Raw genomic sequence first — 26,634 nt, 5'->3', positions numbered from 1 at the left:
CACATTTTTACTAAAACACTGTATCAGAGAGTGGTTTTTGGAGGCAAAAGAGAAAACACTGGGGTTGGGTTCAGCTTCTATAGAGGGACAGGCTTGAGGATTTACAAAAATTTTAAAAGCTAAGTGTTTTCATTTGGGTCCTGTTTTTGCAATAATTCTCTATAACAAAGAAGAATTAAGTAAATATATCAATGCAGATTTGGCCGGTCCATCCATTTTTGCTACAGTTATAGTGAACTCCAAGACTGACTTGAACAATTCTCTTAAGAGATTCAGTTTGTTAAGTGATAAACTACCACTGGGCTTCCCTGGTGGCTCAGTGGTAAAGAATCTGCTTGTCAAAGCAAGAGACTTGGGTTAGATCCCTCGGTTGGGATGATTTCCTGGAGAAGGAAATGGCAACCCAGTCCACTATTCTTGCCTGGGAAATCTTATGGACAGAGGAGCCTGGTGGGCTCCAGTCCATAGGGTTGCAGAAGAGTTGACACAAACAACTGGCAACTAAACATCAATAACAAAACTACCACTGGCTTCAGCTTCAAATCTCTACCTGGAGTTGGTGCTGAATATCACAATACTGGTACTTTTCAAAGCTTTAAATTCTAGAGTACATTTCCTGACTCTCAGATTTGAGTCCTTTGATGCATGTGTTCATTAACAGATATCCATTTCATCAAAATTAAGAATTCAATTCAATATACAAGCTGCCGTGTCAGTTATTGCTGCACCACTGCTGTAAACTTCTGTAGTTTCCTCATCTGTACTCATCACTTGGTGTGACAGCTGACGGCCTCAGAATTTGTGACATCACTTAAAAATACTAAAGCAACCACTACTGACACTAAGAGAAGGCAGGATATGGTAATTTCCCATTTAAGATCATTATTATGCACATATAAAGGTACATATGAAAATGGCTGTTTCGCATTTCTTCATGCTTTGGTCTTTAATCCAGATGTTGAATCATTTTCCCTTTCATTTCTTCATGCCTCTTTTTATTGACTTCACAGTAAGGCGGCCCAGCCACATACTTTCATTATTTGTGGCACTCTGATGGTCTACAATGTGGATTCCTTTATGCCTGTATCTACCACATGTTCTCATTTCTTTCCAAACATTTGTTTCAAGCCTCTCCTCACTCAATACTTTCCCTTTTTTTATACATTGCCTGGTATTTTTTTCTTTTTGGCCGTATCCCACAGCATGTAGCGTCCTAGTTTCCCGACCAGGGAAGGGACCTGTGTCCCCTGGCTTGGGCACTGTGGAGTCTTAACCACTGGACAACCAGGGAAGTCCCAGCTTGGTATTTTTGAACCACAATGTTTAAATATGTTTGAGATGTTGAAAGAGTGCTTCCTTCAAACAGAATACTTCACAAATGTGAAAGAAGAGCAAAACACACACTTGTGAGAAAACAAAGATGGTAAAATGAGGCAGTTAGTAGATGTCTAAGGTATGCTCATTTCCTTCCGAAGTGGCCCAGGTCAGCTGGGTGCAGTTTTCTTAGTCATCTACCTTGTGTTTCTCATCGACAAACTTGTATAGAAACAACACAAAATTCAGGTAATACACAAATTATTCTCTAATATATTCACTGCACTGGAACAAGCTACCATTTTTAAAACAGAATAAACTGATCTCTCTTTGTGAAATAGTTCTTGGCTTGAAAGGGGGGGGGTCCTGACAAGACCAGAATGGTTGACATGGAGTATCAAGTGACCATGAGACGTGAGCTGTTATGTGACCCGGGTGTGTGATCTGCCAAGACTGTATCTGAGCGTGAGCAGCAGCATCCCATCCTTAAGTGGAAAAGGTGATGGTGTATTTGAGACTGGACTTAAGCAGGTTCGGGAAGCACAAATAAGCTGCATATACAGGTGTCTCAGACTCCCATGTGACTGAATTCTGCTTTACTGTTGCCCCTCCATCAATAACATCTACTGCACTATGGGAAATTCTTCATGATCAGATAAAGTGGGAGAAAAATCTTAAACTTGTTTTACAAAGAGTTTACATAATTCTTAGTTAGAACCAGCTGAAAGTGAACAATATAACAAAATTCCACTTAAGACAGCAGTGCCGTACACAACTTTGGGTAGTAAAACTTACTGTCCATTTTATATAGAAAGAGATGGCCAGAAGTACAGATAAATGATTTATCACAGACAGTAGCTCAGCAGAAGAACGAGAGTGGAAGATCAGTGACCAGAAGTCTGGGGAGGAGGTGCACTGTTGAACTTAGGGAAGTTTTTCTGAGAACAAAATATAAGGGTAAGGGCATCCCATATGAATGCTCAGCAAAGGATGTCTAATGTATAGGAGTTTTTAATAATCATGGGGACAAGATAATTCATTTTGTGAACCAAAATAAGATTGCAGCCACTTGGATGCATGCTCAATGTGTCTATACACAAGCGACCATGGCAACATAGACAGTCTGTGCATGCAGATCAATAAGACTTTCTCACATCAAGATTTATCTGCCTATGGCTACTGGTGAGGACTTGATCTGCCAAGAGCAGAGGCCAACAATGAATTTCCATGACAGAGAGACCCATTCCTTGGGAGATTCAGTCAACTGTCTAGTGGCAAGTTGATGACATTTAATCCCTTTCATCATGAAAGGGACAGTTATAAGAAATTTACTGTGAGTATGGATTAGCCTTTCCTACCCACCTGGATTTGGCAACAGCAGTTATAGACTGAACTGTGTCCCTCCAAAGTCTTCTGTTGAATAATGCCCAGTACCTCAGAATATGACCTCATCTGAAGACTGGCTCTAAGTAATTATTACTGAGGTAATCAAGTTAAAATGAGGTCATTAGGGTGGGCCCTAATCCAATGAAGAAGAGGAAATCTGGAGATAGACAAGCACATAGGGAGCATGCACTGTAAGGATAAGGCAGAGTTCTACAGGTCAAGGAACATCAAAGACTGCCAGCAAACCACCAGAAGCTAGTCACAGAGGGATGGAACAGCCTTTAGAAGGAAGCAACCATTCGGATATCTTGATCTTGGACTTCTAGCTTCCAGAACTGTGAGACAATATATTTCTGTTGTTTAAGCCACTCAGTTTGTGGTCCTTTGTTACAGTGCCCCTAGGAATCCAATGGCATCACATGCAGATATATAAAAAGCTTAATCACACTGTCACACAGCAATCAATGCTTTTGACCAGGGGAGCCAATTTCACTGAAAGAAAAGTACACCAAGGGATTCATTCCCAATGAAATTCACTGAACTTACCATGTGTCTCAATGCCTAGACGCAGCAGGCTTACAGAGCAGTGGTATCACTTAATGAAATTAAGAATGTGAATTTGTTGATAACACCCTACAAGGCTAACGTGCTATTCAACAGACGTAAAAGCAAAGTGAATGCTTTGAATCAGCCATCAATAAATATGATACTATTTCTTCCATGGCCATTATACATAAGTTTATAAACTAAAATGTGGGCCTAATCTCTTATACTAGTGGTTATTCAAACCTAAAACTCAGAAGTTTTACTTCCTACCAAGGAAAGAATACTTCTATGGAGGGACACAACAGCTGTCCCATTAAATTAGGGTGGAGACTAAATTAGGCAAAGAAAGGTAAGGTTACTGTGTTAATTGGGGTGACTGACTTTGATCACCAAAAAGAAATTGTGCTGTCATGAATGCAGACACGGAGGAGTATGTCTAGATTCACTGGGAGGCCTCTTAGTAAATCTATTCCATAAAGTAAAAGTTAACAGAAAACTACAATAACCCAGTAAAAGTATAACTATTATTATATTTAGATAAGCAGTTAAACATCAAAGGAGTCATCTACAGGAATTATAAGTAGTTGTCACTGAGGAGTTTGAAATGGTGCTGGTGCTAATGACAGCAGTTTTATGTAAGCACTGTACAATCATATGTATATACATATACATTTACAAGATAAAATTTAAAGTATATTTTTCCCAAAAGTTACTTTACCACACCACTAGAATATTTTTAAAATCAGTTTTATGACTCAGAGATAAGCAATTAATACTGCTGTGAGAGACAAGACTGATTCACTGAGGTGTACTTTTAGTATATTCAGATTCAACACAGTCTGTGCGTAAGCAGCTAATTTTGATGCTGCAATTCAAATGTAACTCACATGATCCAATCTCTTCTTTTTCATAGATTGATCATCATTAAATTCATCTTCCTCGAACGGCTCTGAAGAAGAAGATAATTTTCTTTTCCTGGGTCCACCACCTTCTAAAACAAGACAAGGACGTGCAAAGTTCACACCGATATAGTGTAAGAATCATAAATGTACATGTAAATCCATGGCTAATTCATGTCAATGTATGACAAAAACCACTACAATATTGTAAAGTAATTAGCCTCCAACTAATAAAAATAAATGAAAAAAAAAAAAGAATCATTAATGTAAAAACAAGGGCAAACTACACGTTAATAGACAGGTCTCTTGATATCAGGACAATATTATTTCTTCGACATATGACACACATTCAATAAATGTTAACTGCATTGAAGGAAAAATAAAGAGGGATCCTTTTCAGAGTTTCAAAAGTAGAAATCACTGTAAGACTATATGTATTTATAAACTATCACATTATTTAATGCTAATGATATATATCTTTGAATTGACAAGTAATTCTATAGTAGAAAGAAGAGGTTCTCCTCAGTGATTGAATGTTCAGTAGTGAAAAAATTGAGCCCATCAGCTTATCTGAATAACATCAAATAACTGTCAATAATTAAGTATCTACTATGTACCAGGCTTTGCAGAGGCTTTTATAAACTGCTGTTTCATTTACTTTCCACAACAAATCTGCCAAGTAAATATATACTTATTTTACCAATTAGGAGGAACTGAGAAACAGAAATCGAGAGATGAATGCTTTTAACCTAAAAACAAGACAGCACAACACAAGAGAGTGTTGTATGACAGTAATGGGAAATGTGCACATTCTGTCACGACTGACAGGAAAACTCAATCTACATGATTTGGAAAAGCTATGTCACTTATGTTTTACTTTGTATACATTCATATACTTCTTCAGTACCTTGACTTTCAGAGAGCAAATTCCAGTGACATACTGCAGTACTTGTATTAAAGTGTTTGCTGAAAGCTTACAAAGGTTTAAGATTTCAGTATTAATTGTATCAGTACCCTAACTATGCAGTTAGAAATAAAAGTTGTAGGAATATTCAAAATAAGTACAGACACAGCAGCTTTTAAGCTATAAGCATAAAAATGTCATAATATGACTATAACCAAATTGAATGCAATCAACATCTCAATGTATAATAATTACATGCTTTAAGTATGCAGCTTAAATTTTTCCCCCTTTATTTCATAAAGTAAACGTGCATTCTGCATACACCAACTAATTGCCGGCATCCATTCTATCATCACCCACATATTTGCTGGGGTTAAGTGACTACCATTCAGTTCAGTTCTGATGCCCAGTCATGTTCAGTAATTAGGCATATTACTAACGACTACCATTCTAATATTAAGAGTTTCAAACTAGGTGATTACACCATGTCACCTAGATATGTTTAACCCTTTCTTAAAAAAAAAAGCATATTTAAAACATAAAAAGTAAAACATGAAACTGCAAAAAAGAAAATATGAACAAAGAACACTAACAGGCAATTCAATAGGGGAAAAAGAAAGAAAAAAGATGATCAACATCATTAATAACTAAAGACAGGGAAAATACAGTTCCCTTTTTCCCATCCTAAGATTAAAAGGAGTAGTAAAAGGAAGTCATAGCATACTGTGGGCAGTCACATTAAAACATTATAAACTGTTATAGCCTATCTGGAAGGCAATCTGAGTAACACACCTCAGAATTTTACATGTGTGTGTCTTTCAGTTCAACAATTCTTTTTCCAGAAATTTACTCACAAAACTGAGGGAGAATGGTTACTTATGCATACATAAAAATTTTTACCTAAGCATTTAAGTGCATGTCAATAAGCTATTAGACAAGTCAGAATACATTGTTGTGAAGAACTGAGCAGACTTTTAGAAATAAATATGGTTACAAAACAGCAAAAAAAAAAAACCCAGAATCATAGTCACACAAAAATGTTTTTACCTACTCTTATACTGACACATATATAGAGAACTGGGGCTTCCCTAGTAGCTAAGATGGTGAAGAATCTGCCTGCAATGCAGGGGACCCAGGTTTGATCTAGGGTTGGGAAGATACCCTGGAGAGGGGAATAGCAACCTACTCCAGTATTTTTGCTGGGGAATCCTATGGAGAGAGGAGCCTGGGGAGCCCCAGTCCATGTGGTTGCAGAGAGTTGGACACGACTGAGCGACTATATACACGCTGAGCACAAATATACAGAAGTGGAAGAACTAGCTAGATTCCTGACGACATCAGTAAATTCATATTTTTACCATTTAAAGTAGGGTAAAAACTTTGGATACATATTTTTGTCTTTATAACATAGTATTCATAAATGAAAACATTCAGAAGGCAATGTAAAGAACATACCTTAATTGTTTAATATGCAGGATGATACTGCATATAAAAGACTGTATTTTGTGGTAAAACCAATGTCCAACATCAGAATTTGGAGACTCTTTGTAGATTTATAGAACTGTCCAAGGCATTTAAAAAGACCCTCTGTTGGTGAGACAAAGCTGTCATTCTATACATTACCTGAAGAGTGTACTATACCGAAGATGACTGATATGACTATCCATTCTAAGAAGAAGCATGGAAGTTTACTTAAAAAAAAAAAAAGAAAACCTTAATTTCTTCTTTCCTTATAATTTGCCATTTGACACTATCTTCAAGAAAAAGAAATAATACCAAAGTCTAGCACAACAATGACAAGTAAAACAACTCCACTAAAGTTCAACTTTAATAAGTCCTGTAAACTACATGTGGGCAGAGGTTTTGTCCATTTTGTTTCAGCGTGTACCCTCCATGCCTAAAATAGCATCTGGCATCTAGTAGTAGATACATACTAAGTATTTGTTTAATGAATAAAGCTGAATAATACAAATTGCTCAAGACAAAAAAAGACCACACATTGCTGTGCAATAGTTATTTAACAAAGTTTTCACTAGAAAGATTTTGAAATATGAGATATTATGAGGACAAGAAAGAATATGTAAAATTTCCCAAACCCACTTAGCAACTCAACAAATGTTAACAGGGTCTACAATTTTTCAAAATTTTTATAGTAGGATACAGTAATGAGGATACAACTTTCTCTTGTACCATTTTCTAGTATCAGATAGCCATTAAGAACATAAATGTTAATATGTACTATGTACTTACTATCCGCCACTCACTATAGTAAGAAATTTGAAATAACTATCATTGTTTAGTAACAACCTAAGAATTTCCTACTATTACTATACTATTTTACTCCTACTGAAACAGAAAACTTAGGCAACACCACTCGAGGTCACACAGCCAGTAAGTAAAAGAAAAGGAAGAATCTTAATATTCACTTGGGGTAGCAGCCACACACTACACAATACCATTCCCTTGCTCAAACTGGTGAAAAAGAGAGATTTAAAATATTTCATGTGGAAAACAGAATATTACTCTGCCATAAAAGGAACGCCTTTGGGTCAGTTCTAATGAGGTGGATGAACCTAGAACCTATTATACAGAGTGAAGTAAGGCAGAAAGAGAAAGCTAAGTATTGTATTCTAACACACATATATATGGAACCTAAAACAATGGTACTGAAGAATTTACTTACAGGGCAGCAATGGAGAAACAGAGAATAGACTTATGGACATGGGGAGAGGGAAGGAGAGGGCGAGATGTGTGGAAAGAGTAATAGGGAAACTTACACTACCATATGTAAATTAGATAGCCAACAGGAATCTGCTGCATGGCTAAGAAACTCAAACAGGGGCTCTGTACCAACCTAGAGGGGTGGGATGGGGAGGGAAATGGGAGGGAAGTTCAAAAGGGAGGGGATATACGTATACCTATAGTAGATTAATGTTGTGGTTCTAGAGAAAAGAACAATATTCTATAAAGCAATTATCCTTCAGTAAAAAAATAAATTAAACATGTCATGTTGATAAAGTAGTATCATCTTTGGAACCCAAGCAGGGGGTTAGTATGAGTTAGATAACTGCAAAAGAAAGATAACAGGCCCATGAAAACATATTACGGTATTTTCTATTTTTGTATATAAGTGAAAAAAAATCCACTTAGGAATATGGATACATACTCACACTGCTGATGAAATCATAAGTTGGTATAACCTTGAGAATTAACACTGAAGTACATATTATATTTCAAAATGTGCATGACCTTTGGCTCAGCATCCTGGTTTGAAGTTTAGGCTACAGAAATAAAAACTGAAAGGTTTACTTGTAAAGCTACTTTCTTTTGTACTGTAGTAATGAAATAATGTAAACATCAATGCTAATTAACAGTCAGATCAGTCACTCAGTCCTGTCTGACTCTGCAACCGCATGGAGTGCAGCACTCCAGGCTTCCCTGTCGATCACCAACTCACGGAGCTTACTCAATTCATGTCCATCAAGTCAGTGATGCCAATCAACCATCTCATCCTCTGTCGTTCCCTTCTCCTCCCGCCTTCAATCTTTCCCAGCATCAGGGTCTTTTCTAATGAGTCAGTTCTTTGCATCACGTGGCCAAAGTATTACAGCTTCAGCATCATTCTTAGCAACGAATATTCAGGACTGATCTCCTTTAGCATGGACTGGTTGCATCTCCTTGCAGTCCAAGGGACTCTCAAGAGTCTTCTCCAACACCACAGTTCAAAAGCATCAAATCTTTGGCGCTTAGCTTTCTTTATTGTCCAGCTCTCACATCTTTACATGACTAATAGAAAAACCATGGCTTTGACTAGATGGATCTTTGTTGACAAAGTAATGTCCCTGTTTCTTCATATGCTGTCTAGGTGGGTCACAGCTTTTCTTCCAAAGAGCAAGCGTCTTTTAATATCATGGCTGCAGTCACCATCTGCAGTGATTTTAGAGCCCAGGAAAATAAAGTCTCACTGTTTGCACTGTATCCCCTTCTATTTGCCATGAAGTGATGGGACCAGATGCCATTCAGTTTTCTGAATGCTAAGTTTTTTTTTTTTCTTTCTTCTTTTTTTTTTTCCGTTTATTTTTATTAGTTGGAGGCTAATTACTTTACATCATTGCAGTGGTTTTTGTCATACATTGAAATGAATTAGCCATGGATTTACATGTATTCCCCATCCCGGTCCCCCCTCCCACCTCCCTCTCCACCCTATCCCTCTGGGTCTTCCCAGTGCACTAGGCCCGAGCACTTGTCTCATGCACCCAACCTGGGCTGGTGATCTGTTTCACCCTAGATAATATACATGTTTCAATGCTGTTCTCTTGAAACATCCCACCCTCACCTTCTCCCAGAGTCCACAAGTCTGTTCTATACATCTGAGTCTCTTTTTCTGCTTTGCATATAGGGTTATCATTACCATCTTTCTAAATCCCATATATATGTGTTAGTATACTGTAATGGTCTTTATCTTTCTGGCTTGCTTCGCTCTGTATAATGGGCTCCAGTTTCATCCATCTCATTAGAACTGATTCAAATGAATTCTTTTTAATGGCTGAGTAATATTCCATGGTGTATATGTACCACAGCTTCCTCATCCATTCGTCTGCTGATGGGCATCTAGGTTGTTTCCATGTCCTGGCTATTATAAACAGTGCTGTGATGAACATTGAGGTGCACATGTCTCTTTCAGATCTGGCTTCCTCGGTGTGTATGCCCAGAAGTGGGATTGCTGGGTCATATGGCAGTTCTATTTCCAGCTTTTTAAGAAATCTCCACACTGTTTTCCATAGTGGCTGTACTAATTTGCATTCCCACCAACAGTGTAAGAGGGTTCCCTTTTCTCCACACCCTCTCCAGCATTTATTGCTTGTAGACTTTTGGATAGCAGCCATCCTGACTGGCGTGTAATGGCACCTCATTGTGGTTTTGATTTGCATTTCTCTGATAATGAGTGATGTTGAGCATCTTTTCATGTGTTTGTTAGCCATCTGTATGTCTTCCTTGGAGAAATGTCTGTTGAGTTCTTTGGCCCATTTTTTGATTGGGTCATTTATTTTCCTGGAGTTGAGCTGCAGGAGTTGCTTGTATATTTTTGAGATTAATCCTTTGTCTGTTGCTTCGTTTGCTATTATTTTCTCCCAATCTGAGGGCTGTCTTTTCACCTTGCTTATAGTTTCCTTTGTTGTGCAAAAGCTTTTAAGTTTCATTAGGTCCCATTTGTTTATTTTTGCTTTTATTTCTGAAATTCTGGGATGTGGGTCATAGAGGATCCTGCTGTGATTTATGTCGGAGAGTGTTTTGCCTATGTTCTACTCTAGGAGTTTTATAGTTTCTGGTCTTACATTTAGATCTTTAATCCATTTTGAGTTTGTTTTTGTGTATGGTGTTAGAAAGTGTTCTAGTTTCATTCCTTTACAGGTGGTTGACCAGTTTTCCCACCACCACTTGTTAAAGAGGTTGTGTTTTTTCCATTGTATATCCTTGCCTCCTTTGTCGAAGATAAGGTGACCATAGGTTCGTGGATTTATCTCTGGGCTTTCTATTCTGTTCCATTGATCTATATTTCTGTCTTTGTGCCAGTACCATACTGTCTTAATGACTGTGGCTTTGTAGTATAGTCTGAAGTCAGGCACGTTGATTCCTCCAGTTCCATTCTTCTTTCTCAGGATTACTTTGGCTATTCGAAGTTTTTTGTATTTCCATACAAATTGTGAAATTATTTGTTCTAGTTCTGTGAAAAATACTGTTGGTAGTTTGATAGGGATTGCATTGAATCGATAGATTGCTTTGGGTAGTATAGCCATTTTGACAATATTGATTCTTCCAATCCATGAACACGGTATATTTCTCCATCTGTTTGTGTCCTCTTTGATTTATTTCATCAGTGTTTTACAGTTTTCTATGTATAGGTCTTTTGTTTCTTTAGGTAGATTATACTCCTAAGTATTTTATTCTTTTTGTTGCAATGGTGAATGGTATTGTTTCCTTAATTTCTCTTTCTGTTTTCTCATTGTTAGTGTATAGGAATGCAAGGGATTTCTGTGTGTTAATTTTATATCCTGCAACTTTACTGTATTCGTTGATTAGCTCTCGTAATTTTCTGGTAGAGTCTTTAGGGTTTTCTATGTAGAGGATCATGTCATCTGCAAACAGAGAGAGTTTCACTTCTTCTTTTCCTATCTGGATTCCTTTTACTTCTTTTTCTGCCCTGATTGCTGTGGCCAAAACTTCCAAAACTATGTTGAATAGTAGTGGTGAGAGGGGGCACCCTTGTCTTGTTCCTGATTTCAGGGGAAATGCTTTCAATTTTTCACCATTGAGGGTGATGCTTGCTGTGGGTTTGTCATATATAGCTTTTATTATGTTGAGGTATGTTCCTTCTAGTCCTGCTTTCTGGAGAGTTTTAATCATAAATGGATGTTGAATTTTGTCAAAGGCTTTTTCTGCATCTATTGAGAGAATCATATGGTTTTTATCTTTCAATTTGTTAATGTGGCGTATTACATTGATTGATTTGCGGATATTAAAGAATCCTTGGATTCCTGGGATAAAGCCCACTTGGTCATGAGGTATGATTTTTTTAATATGTTGTTGGATTCTGTTTGCTAGAATTTTGTTAAGGATTTTTGCATCTATGTTCATCAGTGATATTGGCCTGTAGTTTTCTTTTTTTGTGGCATCTTTGTCTGGTTTTGGAATTAGGGTGATGGTGGCCTCATAGAATGAGTTTGGAAGTTTACCTTCTTCTGCAATTTTCTGGAAGAGTTTGAGTAAGATAAGTGTTAGCTCTTCTCTAAATTTTTGGTAGAATTCAGCTGTGAAGCCATCTGGTCCTGGGCTTTTGTTTGCTGGAAGATTTCTGATTACAGTTTCGATTTCCTTGCTTGTGATGGGTTTGTTAAGATCTTCTATTTCGTCCTAGTTCAGTTTTGGAAAGTTATACTTCTCTAAGAACTTGTCCATTTCTTCCAAGTTGTCCATTTTATTGGCATAGAGCTGCTGGTAGTAGTCTCTTATGATCCTTTGTATTTCAGTGTTGTCTGTTGTGATCTCTCCATTTTCATTTCTAATTTTGTTAATTTGGTTCTTCTCCCTTTGTTTCTTAATGAGTCTTGCTAATGGTTTGTCAATTTTGTTTATTTTTTCAAAAAACCAGCTTTTAGCTTTGTTGATTTTTGCTATGATCTCTTTAGTTTCTTTTGCATCTATTTCTGCCCTAATTTTTAAGATTTCTTTCCTTCTACTAACCCTGGGGTTCTTCATTTCTTCCTCCTCTAGTTGCTTTAGGTGTAGAGTTAGGTTATTTATTTGACTTTTTTCTTGTTTCTTGAGGTAGGCCTGTAATGCTATGAATCTTCCCCTTAGCACTGCTTTTACAGTGTCCCATAGGTTTTGGGTTGTTGTGTTTTCATTTTCATTCATTTCTATGCATATTTTGATTTCTTTTTTATTTCTTCTATGATTTGTTGGTTATTCAGAAGCGTGTTGTTTAGCCTCCATATGTTTGAATTTTTAATAATTTTTTTCCTGTAATTGAGATCTAATCTTACTGCACTGTGGTCAGAAAAGATGACTGGAATGATTTCAATCTTTTTGAATTTACCAAGACTAGATTTATGGCCCAGGATGTGATCTATTCTGGAGAAGGTTCCGTGTGCACTTGAGAAAAAGGTGAAGTTGATTGTTTTGGGGTGAAACGTCCTATAGATGTCAATTAGGTCTAGCTGGTCCATTGTGTCCTTTAAAGTTTGTGTTTCCTTGTTCATTTTCTGTTTAGTTGATCTATCCATAGTTGTGAGTGGGGTATTAAAGTCTCCTACTATTATTGTGTTACTATTAATTTCCTCTTTCATACTCATTAGCGTTTGCCTTACATATTGTGGTGCTCCTATGTTGGGTGCATATATATTTATAATTGTTATATCTTCTTCTTGGATTGATCCTTTGATCATTATGTAGTGTCCATCTTTGTCTCTTTTCACAGCCTTTATTTGAAAGTCTATTTTATCTGATATGAGTATTGCGACTCCTGCTTTCTTTTGGTCTCCGTTTGCGTGGAATATTTTTTTCCCAGCCCTTCACTTTTAGTCTGTATGTGTCCCTTGTTTTGAGGTGGGTCTCTTGTAGACAGCATATATAGGGGTCTTGCTTTTGTATCCATTCAGCCAGCCTTTGTCTTTTGGTTGGGGCATTCAACCCATTTACATTTAAGGTAATTATTGATAGGTATGGTCCCATTGCCATTTATTTTGTTGTTTGGGGTTCACGTTTATACCACCTTTCTGTGTTTCCTGTCTAGAGAAGATCCTTTAGTATTTGTTGAAGAGCTGGTTTGGTGGTGCTGAATTCTTTCAGCTTTTGCTTGTCTGTAAAGCTTTTGAGTTCTCCTTCATATGTGAATGAGATCCTTGCTGGGTAGAGTAATCTAGGTTGTAGGTTATTCTCTTTCATTACTCTAAGTATGTCCTGCCATTCCCTTCTGGCCTGAAGGGTTTCTATTGATAGATCAGCTGTTATCCTTATGGGAATCCCTTTGTGTGTTATTTGTTGTTTCTCCCTTGCTGCTTTTAATATTTGTTCTTTGTGTTTGATCTTTGTTAATTTGATTAATATGTGTCTTGGGGTGTTTCGCCTTGGGTTTTTCCTGTTTGGGACTCTCTGGGTTTCTTGGACTTGGGTGGCTATTTCCTTCCCCATTTTAGGGAAGTTTTCAGCTATTATCTCCTCGAGTATCTTCTCATGGCCTTTCTTTTTGTCTTCTTCTTCTGGGACTCCTATGATTCGAATGTTGGGCGTTTCACATTGTCCCAGAGGTCCCTGAGGTTGTCCTCATTTCTTTTCTTTTTTCTTTTTTCCTCTCTGCTTCACTTATTTCCACCATTTTATCTTCTAGCTCACTTATCCTATCTTCTGTCTCTGTTATTCTACTCATGGTTCCCTCCAGAGTGTTTTTGATTTCATTTATTTCATTATTAATTTTTAATTGACTTTTTTTTATTTCTTCTAGGTGCTTGTTAAACATTTCTTGCATCTTCTCAATCTTTGTCTCCAGGCTATTTATAACTCCATTTTGTTTTCAAGATTTTGGATCATTTTTATTATCATTATTCTAAATTCTTTTTCAGGTAGATTCCCTATTTCCTCCTCTTTTGTTTGACTTGGTGGGCTTTTTTCATGTTCCTTTAGCTGTTGGGTATTTCTCTGCCTTTTCATCTTGTTTAGATTGCTGTGTCTGGAGTGTACTTTCTGTATTCTCGTGGTCTGAGGTTCCTTTTTATTGTGGAGGTTTCACCCAGTGGGTGGGGTTGGACGATTGGTTTGTCAAGGTTTCCTGGTTAGGGAAGTTTGTGTCAGCATTCTGGTGCGTGGAATTGGATTTCTTCTCTCTGGAGTGCAATGGAGTGTCCAGTAATGAGCTTTGCGATGGGTCTATGTGTTAGGTGTGACTTTGGAGAGCCTGTATGTTGACACTCAGGTCTATGTTCCTGCGTTGCTAAAGAATTTGCATGGTATGTCTTGTACTGGAGCTTATTGGCTCTTGGGTGGTGGTTGGTTTTGGTGTAGGTATGGAAGCTTTTGGATGGTCTCTTATTCCTTAATGTTCCGTGTAGTCAGGAGTTTTCTGGTTTTCTCAGGATTTGGGCTTAAGTTTCCTGCCTCTGGATTTTAGTTTTATTCTTCCGATAGTCTCAAGACTTCTCCAACTATACAGCATTGATAATAAAACTTCTAGGTTAATGGTGAAAAGATTCTCCACCGTGAGAGACAACCAGAGAGGTTCACAGAGTTACATGAAGAATAGGAGAGGGAGAAGGAGATAGAGGTGAGCAGGAGGAGAAAAAGGGGACTCAAGAGGAGAGAGACAGATCTACGCAGTTATCTGTTCCCAAAGTGTTCTCCGTAGCCCAGACACCCACAAAGATTCAGAGTTGGATTGGGAAGAGAAAGGGAAAGGAGGAAATAGAGGTGTTCTGAGGTAGAAAACAGAGAGTCAAAAGTGGGAGAGTATCACCACACTACTGAATAGAAATGGGAACTGAATATTGGATTCTTAAATGACCAAAATTTATATCACATACTACTGAAAAACAAAGATTGGAAATCTAGTGTAGAGGTTAGACTCTTTGAAATACAATATTTAAAAACAAAAACACAAAAAAAATTTAGAACTGTATATGAAGTTCGGTTTAAAAATAGGGTTTTTCTCTCTCTCTTTTTTTGGCAAGGTTATAGTGAAATGAAAATGAAAATTAAGGAATAATAGAGGAGTATTAGAGGACTTTAAAAGGAAATAGGAGAGAAAAACAAGAAAAAAAAAATTTTTTTTCCCTAGTTAAAAAAATCGTAAAAATATATGAAAATGAAAGTTGAGGAGTAATGGGGGAGTAATAGGGAATTTTAAAAGAAAATAAAAGAGAAAAAATAAAAAATAAAAAAATTTTTAATTTTTTTTAAATTAAAAAAAATATATATATAGATCTAGGAATTTCTCTGGAGTTGTTGCGGTCAGTGTAGGTTCAGTTCAATTTCAGATAGCTCCTCTTTCCAGCTCACATTTCTCGATATCTATAGGCCCCTTCCAGTGTAGTCGGTGTTACCTTCAGGGATTTTAATCTGTTGCACCGGTCCTTTCTGAAGCGGTTCCCTTTGTTTATTTGGCTTCTGTTTGCCGTCTCTTTGGTGTCTAATTTCCGCCTTGATACAGGGGGGCGGAGGTGATCTCTTATTTAGGTTCGCTAGTTCAGTTCAGTCCTGCTACGGGGAGGGCGGGGCGCTGCAGACAGATACCGCCCTGTGTGGATAGCACTCACCGTGTTCCGGCCACACTGGGTTTGCCCCGCTCACGGGTGTCTGTGCTTTCCCCGTCTACACTGCTCAGGCTCCCGGCTGCTCTATATGGAGCGGGCCCTGCGTTGAGTGTGGTTCCAGTTTTCGGATACTCCACAAAAGCGCAGATTCGGTTGCTCCTGCGTTTTGTGCCTTCCCCGGCCTGAGCAGTTCAGGCAGCCAGAGGCTTGGGCGTACTCTCCCCGGGTGCAGCGCGCCTTTTCCCTCCGCGTCGAGCACCTCAGGCAGCCAGAGGCTTGGGCGCACTTTCCCCGGGTACGGCGCCCTTTTTCCCTCCGCGGCCCCAGCGCGCGCCGCCAGTCGGGTCTCAGGAAGTCTTTAGATAGGAACCGGGGGCCTGTTTGCAGTGTGGGAGGGGGTGGCTTCTCAGGGGCTGAGTTTGCCCTTTTCCCCTCCCCCCTGCCTCCTACCTCCAGCGGGGATGGGCCGGCTCTTCTCTGGAGTTTCTCAGTCCCTTTGTTTTGCGAACCACCGGCAGTGTGTTCGGGCCAGTTAATTTTGACCCTTGCTATCTCACAGTTTTAAAAAGCTCCCTCCGATTGCTCTCAGGGTCTTCGGGCCAGTCCTTACCCTAAGCAATGCCGCCCGCTCCTCTCCGTTCCGCCTCCGCTTGTTGCTGGCGGGTACGGGCGTCTGGGGTACTTTTCTGCTGAGAGTTGCTTTTAGGCACGTAATCTGTGGGCCTTGTTTAATTTTTCCTCCCAGTTAGATTGCCAAAAACTTCCCCCAGTCCCGCCAGTGCGAGGGTTTCCTGGTGATTGGAAACTTCCTCTATTAAGATTCCCTTCCTGGGACGTGTCTCCGTCCGTAGCTCTTTTGACTCCCTTTTTATCTTTTATATTTTGTCCTACCTCCCTTCGAAGACAATGGGCTGCTTTTCTGGGCGCCTGATGTCCTCTGCTAGCGATCAGAAGTTGTTTTGTGAAATTTGCTCAGCGTTCAATGTTCTTTCGATGAATTTGTAGGGGAGAAAGTGGTCTCCCCGTCCTATTCCTCCGCCATCTTGGCTCCTCCTCTGAATGCTAAGTTTTAAGCCAGCATTTTCGCTCTACTCTTTCATCAAGAGGCTCCTTAGTTCCTCTTCGCTTTTTGCCATAAGGGTGATGTCATTTGTCTATCTGAGGTTACTGATATTTCCCACAATCTTGATTCCAGCTGGTGCTTCAACCATCCCGGCATTCTGCATTTAATTTAAATAAGCAGGGTGACAATACACAGCCTTGATGTACTCCTTTCCCAATTTGGAACCAGTCTGTTGTTGCATATACAGTTTTAACTGTTGCTTCTTGACCTGCATACAGATTTCTCAGGAGGCAGGTAAGGGGGTCTGGGATTCCCATCTCTTTAGGAATTTCCCACAGGTTGTTGTGATCCACACAGTCAAAGGCTTTAGCATAGTCAATAAAACAGAAGTATGTATTTTCCTCGAATTCTTTTGCTTTCTCTTTGATCCAACAAATGTTGGCAATTTGATCTCTGAATCCTCTGCCTTTTCTAAATCCAGCTTGAACATCTGGAAGTTCTTGGTTCATGTACTGTTGAAGCCTTGCTTGGAGAATTTTGAGCATTACCTTGCTAGCACGTGAAATGAATGCAATTGTGCAGCAGTCTGAACGATCTTTGGCATTGCAGTTCTTTGGTACTGAAAACAAAACTGACCTTTTCCAGTCCTGTGGCCACTGATGAGTTCTCAAATTTTGCTGGCATATTGTGTGTGGCAGTTTCACAGCATCATCTTTTAGGATTTGAAATAGCTCAGGTGGAATTCCATCACCTCCACTAGCTTTGTTCATAGTGATGATACCTAAAGCCCACTTGACTTTGGACTCTATAATGTTTGGCTCTAGGTGAGTGATCACACTGTCATGGTTATCTGGGTCATTAAGATCTTTTTTGGATAGTTTTTTTGTGTATTCTTGCCACCTTTTCTTAGTATCTTCTGCTTCTGTTAGGTCCACACCGTTTCTGTCCTTTATTGTGCCCATCTCTGCATAACATGTTCCCTTGGTAATCTCTATTTTCTTGAAGATATCTCTAGTTTTTTCTGTTCTGTTCTTTTCCTCTATTTCTTTGCACTGATCAGTTAGGAAAGCTTTCTTATCTCTCCCTGCTATTCTTCGGGAAGTCTGCATTCAGATGGGTTTAGCTTTCCTTTTCTCCTTTGCTTCTCTTCTTTTCTCAGCTGTTTGTAAGTCCTCTTCAGACAACTATTTTGCCTTTTGAATTTCTTTTTCTTGGGGATGGTTTTGATCACCGCCTCCTGTACAATGTCATGAACCTCCATCCATAGTTCTTTAGGCACTCTATCAGATCTAATCCCTCGAATCTGTTTGTCACTTCCACTGTATAATTGTAAGGGATTTGATTTAGGTCATACCTGAATGGCCTAGTGGTTTTCCCTAGTTTATTCAATTTAAGTCTGAATTGAATAAGTCTGAAGTTCATGATCTGAGCCACAGTCAGCTCCCGGTCTTGTTTTTGCTGACTGTATAGAGATTCTCCATCTTTGGCTGAAAAGAATATAATCAATATGACTTTGGTATTGACCATCTGGTGATGTTCATGTGTAGAGAAACAATAAATTAATCCTACTGGTGTCACAGAGGAATGTTATGGAGGTACTTTGTAATTAGATAAATTTTTTATTGTAATGACAAATTATCCACGATAAATGATCAAATGACTTTTCTTAAAAATGCAAACCAATACTACAATTATATTTTGTAATCTAATGTGTATGTATTATATAATAGTATATAGGCTTGCTTTCATTTTTAGTTTTTTTAGTAGTGGGATTATAGGTTAGTTTTACTTGCTGGGTACATAAAAAAAAAATCTAGGCAGCACTTATTGAAAAAAATTGGAGGTACTTATATAAATGTATTTTACTTAGTGTTTTAAAACTGGACTATAGCATAAATGTTCAGTACACAAAGGAATGCTGATTACAGGCTAGGATTTCCTTAAGTTCCTGACTCTCATTTAGATAAGTAAAACTACAATGAACCAGAAAGGACACTTATTAAAGAACATATATCTCCCCAAACTTCACTATTAAAAGAGATTTGATCGTAGAGGACAAGCAAAATTACCAATGAGACTGTCCCTTCCCCTTTTTTGGGAGGAGGTAAAGAAAATGCAACCTAGAAAGTCCAGTTCCCAAATTACTGTAAGACCTGAGGTAAGTTAGTCACATAACCTTATTTTTTTAAACCTTCTTAATCTTCACTGTTTTCATCTAAAACCCCTGAAGCTATTAATAATTCCTAAGGTTCCTGTAAGAATTCGTGAAGAAGCTTGGTAAAATGATGAGCAATAAAAATGAGAAGATATGTATTACCTTCAACATGGCTTGAAACCAAGTCAGGCTTACCTGCATCACCGAACATCAGCAAGGCAGCAGCGATTGCTCCATCCATAGTGCTTGTTGAATCAATCAACTGACAAAATGAGAAAAGACTATTTTAAAAATAAGACTTAAAGAATTATTTTACAAACTTACCAAATATTTAAGAACATATTAAATATACAACAAGTGGAGAAACAGCTACATAATAGCTTAAGTTCAGTAAGTCAGATGATAAATTTTCAGAATATCTAGTTTGTCTAAAAAGTCTAAATTTATCTATCTTAAAATTTAATGGATTTACTTATCACCATTATAAAAGAAAAAATAAAACACAGTCAACATATGTACAGTATACGCAAGGTTTTTGTTATTTTATGGTAAGACTGGGCCCTGAAGTCTCAAAAACTTCCTATGAGTGAGTCCAGGTACTGGGTGTGTGTGAGAGAGAGAGAGAGAGAGAGAGAAAAGGAGGGGAAGGGAAGGGAAAGGAAGAGAGGGAGAGGGGAAAGGAGGGAGGGAAGGAAGGACAGGCACGGATAGGCATTTAAAATAAACTCTGGAATTATTTTTTAAATCTAGTACTTCTCAAGTGGGATAAAGGACTCTTGAAATATGCTCTATTTCTAAATTGCTAAAAATTAAATTGCCTGAATTTATCCAAGAACTTATTAATATACGGCTTACATAATTCACACTTTCAGATTTCAGAACTCCCATACTTTTCTCTTGCCATAGTTTCCTGTACTTCCAATGAGTTATTTGTTTTAAAAAGATCTTAATTTTAAAAATAAGCTATTTTTGTATTTAAAAGCCTCAAAACAAAAAAATAATGTTCTTTTCTATACTAGTTTTCTTCCTCTTGGATCCTCCGATTTCTTGTAATGCTTTCCACATTTTCAAAATAGACGAAGCATATTCTTACCAAGTATAGGACTAAGTTTATATTTCATAGCTCCTTGAATTATTTTATATGGGTCTGAAAGCCTCTGAAGAGTGATTTATAAATGTTATCTTTAAATCTTTTAAAATGATGGGAGATCACTTGAAATCCAGATTAGTTCAAGGTAGTGCTTTGCTTTGGAGCAAGCATTACACTAAATTCCCCAAATTTCAAATACTAGTGAAATAAACACACAAAGTTCATGAAGCAATTCAACTTTACCACTGTAATTATAAAATTAGAGATAAATACTTCTATAGGGAATAAATCCCCTTGAACTATTGGCACTCAAGCTAAAGTATTTTTAAACTGCAATTTATGTTGAATATTTTAATGCTCCACCACGTTTATTATGTTGAATGTTCTTTCCAGTACTTGCAGTGCTGCTACTAGAGCTACATTCTCTCCTTCCCTTCCTGTGGGGAAAAAACCCATCAGGAAGCAAGCAACACTACTTGCAGGGGAAAAGTAGACTCAAGATAACCATTCAAATTTCATTGAGCTAACAGTAGGAAGGTTATCAGAATGATTTGGGAAAAAAGAAAGACTCATATTAAATATATCAGAGAACAAAGGAAATAATATAAACTTAAAAGAGTTCAAACTAGCAGGCCTAGATCACTTCTGTTTCAGACATGTTCTGTTTGACTTGAATGGTATTTTTGGTTTTGTCTTTCTTTAGTTACCATAAAAAGGAATGAAATATGATACAACATGAATGAAGTTCAAAACTGTATACTAAGCGCAGGAAGTCAGTTATAGAAGATCACACTGGGATTTTCCTGGTGGTCCAGGGGTGAAGACTGTGCTTCCACTGCAGGAGGCACTGGTTCAATCCCTCCTTGGGGAAACAAAGGTCCTAAATGCTGTACGATCAAAAAAGAGAAAAAACCACATATGATATGTTCCCACTGACTTGAAATGTCCATAACTGGCAAATCTATAGAGACAGAGATTTAGTGGTTGGCTACAGAAGGGAAATGGGGAGTGACTGCTAATAGGTACAAGGTTTCTTTTTGGAATGATTAAAATGTTTTAAAATTAGATTATGGTGATGGTTGCACAAACTCAAAAAACTTTCACAACCTATGTGAGATACAGAGAGGCTCAAGTTATTATATTATTTATAAGTGAATAAACCTCACCTAATGTAAGATTCAACAAATAAATCTCTGGCATCTGCCTTTATTATTAAATGAATTATCTTCAAACATGTTTTTATAAAAATGACTATCTACTGAATATAGCACTGGATACAGGAGACATTTTAAGCATCATTACAATTGTAATAACCAATTTCTAGAAAGGGGTATAACCTTAAGTAAATCATTGTCACTTCTTTGTGGAAAAAGTTCCTTCAAGGTCTGAAGTTTAGCATCTTTAAGGTCTTCCAATTCCGAAAGGTCTTCCAATTCTGAAATATCATTATTATTTCTAGTGGCCATGGTAGGAAGGCCTTGGGACTCCTCATCTTCAGATGGCTCAGAACTAAAAATATTTTCGGAGGGAAAAAAAACAGTATTTTAATGTATTACTAATGTTATCTCATTACAGTTGTATATATGTGTACATATAAAATACATTTGCAGTTCTTCTCAATAATAAATGTAATCTGTATCAGCGAATAAAACAAGTTGTTTTTTTTCCACTTCAGTACAGTTGTGCATATAAATCTACATTCCAAAAGTTAGCATACTTTGAACATATTTGAAATTCTCTGGGCTAGGATAGAAAAGAACAGCAAAAACTTGAAGCATTTCATTAATATACTCATCCACTGCATACCCATCTTCTCTTTCCTACTTTTTTTACCTGTACTCTGAATAAAAGATGGGTGTTGTCATGTTGTTCCTGAAAAATTATCATGCATATACTAATAAAAATATAAAAGGATATTCATGGTCTACTAGGTGATCAAAATCAAAATGTTAAAATCAAAATGGTCCATTCAATATCAGACTGTCTACCAAGAACAAAACGCTTCTTTAGCAGACAAGGAGCATTTGTTTTACACAAGGCTTCATCCAACAGCGACTAACTTTAATCTCATTACATTTCAGTTCATATGTTTATCTTATATAAAAGACACTGTGAGCCAAATTTCATTCATGTTTCTCCCAAACAATAGAATGCATTTTGAAATTTTGATTTTCTACCACAGTAAGCATTCTGAAGATCAGAAAGCAGAAGTATAACAAGTGGGTAGAAGTTACAGAGATCAGAGAAAGAAATATAGTCAAGTATATTCCTAGTGCGAGAGAATGCAGACTTTGTTATGCGCTAGTTCTGTTCTTGGACAGCTCTTTTAGACACACATCCAGGACCTGCATTTTAGTAACTTCTCTTTACTTAGTTCAGCTGCACCTGTTAGGGTACCAGTTATGCCGAAGAATCTCCTGAAACACATAGAAATGGACTGTGAAGGACCAGAAGTATGTATTTTAACAAACTTCTGGGTTGACTTCTTGAATCTTGCTCTGAAAAACTGCTCTAAAGTAACAAGATTAAATAAATCTCTTCCTTTAATGAAGACAATTACACGTATCTCCCTTTCCATTACACTCAGATTTCTCATTTCTTACATACTCAACTCTAAATTTTCACTCTGACTTACTACATTCACACTCCCCAGCTGGTTTTTCCCTGAGTTCACTGAGAAAATGAAGCTTTCAGATTGGAATCCTTTTACAATTTTTGCACTCCATAACCACTTTAAATGTCCTTACTCGTCTGACCATTACAGCCTTAAACTAGTGATCAGATTCGCCACCATTCTGTGGGACAAACTCATGTGCCTCTTGATGTAGGAAGTTTTCATGCTGACAATGAATCTTATCAAGCCTTCGACTTAATGTCCAATTTATAGGAGATATAAAAGACAGAGAAATAAATTCAGTACAATCATGAAGAAGCAACCAGAAAAGTCTACTTTGTCTAGAAGACTCGATTTCTTCTGTAAGTTAAAATGCTTTAAAAAGAGAGGAGGGCAGTGTATTATCTTAAGATCAAAGGATAGTTAATTAAGAGTCAGGATAGTCAAATGTTCCTTATTTGGACTCTGGTTTGAAAAACTAGCTACAAAACACATAAATCTAAATATAAACTGGGAATTATATGATGTAGAGAACTGCTCACTGATAGTAGTATTTATGTAAGTGGGATACATAACAAGTACTAAGGGGAGAATCGTTGGGGTATCTATTATTTACTTTAAAACACTCCAGATAATAAAAAAAATAATGCAACCGGAAAATAGTAACAATTGTTAAATGTAGGTGGTATATATATACATATTGATTAATTATTATTTTCGAGTATGACCAAAGCTTTAAAAATAAAAGAAAAATCTCAAAGAACAAGAATGACCACTTTGTGTTCTTTTATCTGGTCTCCGATCAACTTATTTATTCCCTTCTGTTTACACACACACTCTGGGCTAAGTGATCCCAGGCCTAATGTCCACAGGAATTAACTGTCTACTATCTTCTCTCCTGAACCTATCTCTTTAAGCTCTTCCCTCCAAGCCTATGTGTTCAAGATTGCATTTTAATTTCCTCATATCTTATATGGTTCTCAACTTACTGTTAGGTATCTTTTGCCCCACTGCCTCAGAGTAATGGTTCTAAAGGCAATAATATCCTCTACAATGTCAAATGTGATTTAAAACAATAACAAAACCCCTAAATCTTTCATTAGTTTTCTGTTCTTCTGTGGTCTCAAACACGGTTGTTCTTTGAAAATGCAGCCCCACCCCCAACCCTCATCCCTGGGTACTGCAGTATCATTACTTCTGATTTTCCCTTTATCTCTTAGCCTGTCCTTAATCTGTATAGAAGGCTTTCTTCCTTTGTTTAGTTTTTTGAATTTCAGTATTATCCAGGATTCTATCTTCAGCTCCTTCTTATCTATTGATGTTTCCTGAGAGACTTCCATCAATTAATTGGCAGAGTTTCTACTATCTCTATCAGTTCAGTTCAGTCACTCAGTCAAGCCCAACTCTTCGCGACTGCATGGACTGCAGCATGCCAGGCCTCCCTGTCCATCACCAACTCCTGGAGTTTACTCAAACTTATATCCATTGAGTTGTTGATGCCATCCAATCATCTCATCCTCTGTCCTTACCTTCTCCTCCCTCCTTCAATCTTTCCCACAATCAGGCTCTTTTCAAATGAGTCAGCTGTTTGCATCAGGTGGCCAAAGTATTGACGTTTCAGCTTCAACATCAGTCCTTTCAAATGAATATTCAGAACTGATTTCCTTTAGGATGAACTGGCTGGATCTTCAAGCATTCCAAGAGAATCTCAAGAGTCTTCTCCAACATTTCAGATCAAAAGCATCAATTCTTTGGTGCTCAGCATTCTTTATAGTCCAACTCTCATATCCATACATGACTACTAGAAAACTATAGCCTTGACTAGACAGACCTTTGTTGGCAAAGTAATATCTCTGCTTTTTAATATGCTGTCTAGGTTGGTCATAACTTTTCTTCCAAGGAGTAAGTGTCTTTCATTTCATGGCTGCAGTCACCATCTGCATTTTTGGAGCCCCAAAAAGTAAAGTCTGCCATTGTTTATACTGTTTCCCCTTCTATTTGCCATCAAGTGGTGGGACTGGATGCCAGGATTTTAGTTTTCTGAATGTTGAGCTTTAAACCAACTTTTTCACTCTCTTTTCACTTTCATTAAGAGGCCCTTTAGTTCTTCCTCACTTTCTGCCATAAGGGTGGTCTCATCTGCTTATCTGAGGTTACTGATATTTATCCCAGCAATCTTGATTCCAGCTTGTGCTTCCTCCAGTCCAGCGTTTCTCATGATGTACTCTGCATATAAGTTAAATAAGTAGGGTGACAATATACAGCCTTGACTACTACTTCCCAATTTGGAATCAGTCCACTGTTCCATTTTTAACTATTGTTTCTTGACTTGCATAAGACTTCTCAAGAGGCAGGGCAGATGGTCTGGTATTCCCATCTCTTTCAGAATTTTCCACAGTTTATTGTGATTCACATAGTCAAAGGTTTTGGCATAGACAATAAAGCAGAAATAGGTTTTTTTGGAACTCTCTTGCTTTTTTGATGATCCAGCAGATGTTGGCAATTTGATCTCTGGTTCCTCTGCCTTTTCTAAAACCAGCTTGAACATCTGGAAGTTCACAGTTCACATATTGTTGAAGCCTGGCTTGGAGAATTTTGAGCATTACTTTATTAGTATGTGAGATGAGTGCAACTGTGCAGTAGCTTGAACATTCTTTGGCAGTGCCTTTCTTTGGGATTGGAATGAAAACTGACCTTTTCCTGTCCTGTGATCACTGCTGAGTTTTCCAAATTTGCTGGCATACTGAGTGTGGCACTTTCACAGCATCATCTTTCAGGATTTGAAATAGCTCAGCTGGAATTCCATCACCTCCACTAGCTTTGTTCATACTGATACTTCCTAAGGTCCACTTGAATTCACACTCTAGGATGTCTGGGTCTAGGTAAGTGATCACACCATCGTGATTATCTGGGTTGTGAAGATCTTTTTTGTATAGTTCTTCTGTGTATTTTTGCCACCTTTTCTTAGTATCTTCCGCTTCTATTAGGTCCATACCATTTCTGTCCTTCATTGAGCCCATCTTTGCATGAAAAGTTCCCTTGGTATCTCTAATTTTCTTGAAGAGATCTCTAGTCTTTCCCATTCTGTTGTTTTCCTCTATTTCTTTGCACTGATCACTGAGGAAGGCTTTCTTATCTCTCCTTACTAGTCTTTGGAACTCTGCATTCAAATGGGTATATCTTTCCTTTCCGCTTCTCTTTCTTTTCACAGCTATTTGTAAGCCCTCCTGAGACAGTCATATTGCTTTTTTTCATTTCTTTTTCTTGGGGATGGTCTTTATCCCAGTCTCCTGTACAATGTGAGGAACCATGCCTATAGTTCATCAGGCACTCTATCAGATCTAGTCCCTTAAATCCCATAGCTCCACCCATGAATAGAAAATTGCATTAAAGATTTACTGAACATGGCCCGCTCATCAGAACAAGACCTAGTTTCCTTCTCAGTCAGTCTCTCCCATCAGGAAGCTTCCATAAGTCTCTTTTCCTTCTCCATCAGAGGGCAGACAGATTGAAAACCACAATCACATGAAACTAAAAAATCTAATCACATGGATTAGATTGTATAATCATGAAACCTTGCCTAACTCAATGAAACTGTGAGCCATGCCACGCAGGTCCACCCAAGAGGGAAGGGTCATGGTGGCAAGTTCTGACAAAATGTGGTCCACAGGAGAACGGAATGGCAAACCACTTCAGTATTCTTGCCTTGAGAACCCCATGAACAGCATGAAAAGGCAAAAAGATAGGACACTGAAAGATAACTCCCCAGGTCAGTAGGTGCTCAATATGCTACTGGAGATCAGTGGAGAAATAACTCCAGCAAGAATGAAGAGACAGAGCCAAAGCAAAAACACCACCCAG

The 26,634-nt window shown here is 37.8% G+C and overlaps 1 protein-coding gene across 3 annotated transcripts in view; it reads right to left on the bottom strand.

The window, feature by feature from the left end:
* Positions 1-26,634, bottom strand: part of SMARCAD1 (SNF2 related chromatin remodeling ATPase with DExD box 1) — a 92,590-nt gene that overhangs the window by 33,948 nt on the left and 32,008 nt on the right. For 2 of the 3 annotated variants that reach the window (XM_020909422.2, XM_020909423.2), the window contains exons 4-6: positions 21,497-21,668; positions 19,265-19,331; positions 4,134-4,237 (exon numbers count right to left, since the gene is read on the bottom strand). In XM_020909422.2, the coding sequence (XP_020765081.2) occupies positions 4,134-4,237; positions 19,265-19,331; positions 21,497-21,668 (343 nt within the window). Of the gene's footprint in view, positions 1-4,133; positions 4,238-6,504; positions 9,223-19,264; positions 19,332-21,496; positions 21,669-26,634 lie in introns of those variants that run through there. The other variant, XM_020909426.2, reaches the window with a different exon arrangement.

This window comes from Odocoileus virginianus, chromosome 21, assembly GCF_023699985.2.
Source record: "Odocoileus virginianus isolate 20LAN1187 ecotype Illinois chromosome 21, Ovbor_1.2, whole genome shotgun sequence".
In the NCBI taxonomy this organism is placed as follows: Eukaryota; Metazoa; Chordata; class Mammalia; order Artiodactyla; family Cervidae; genus Odocoileus; species Odocoileus virginianus.
The sequence above is the reverse complement of the archived record's forward strand: the minus strand, read 5'-3'. Positions and strand labels throughout refer to the sequence as shown.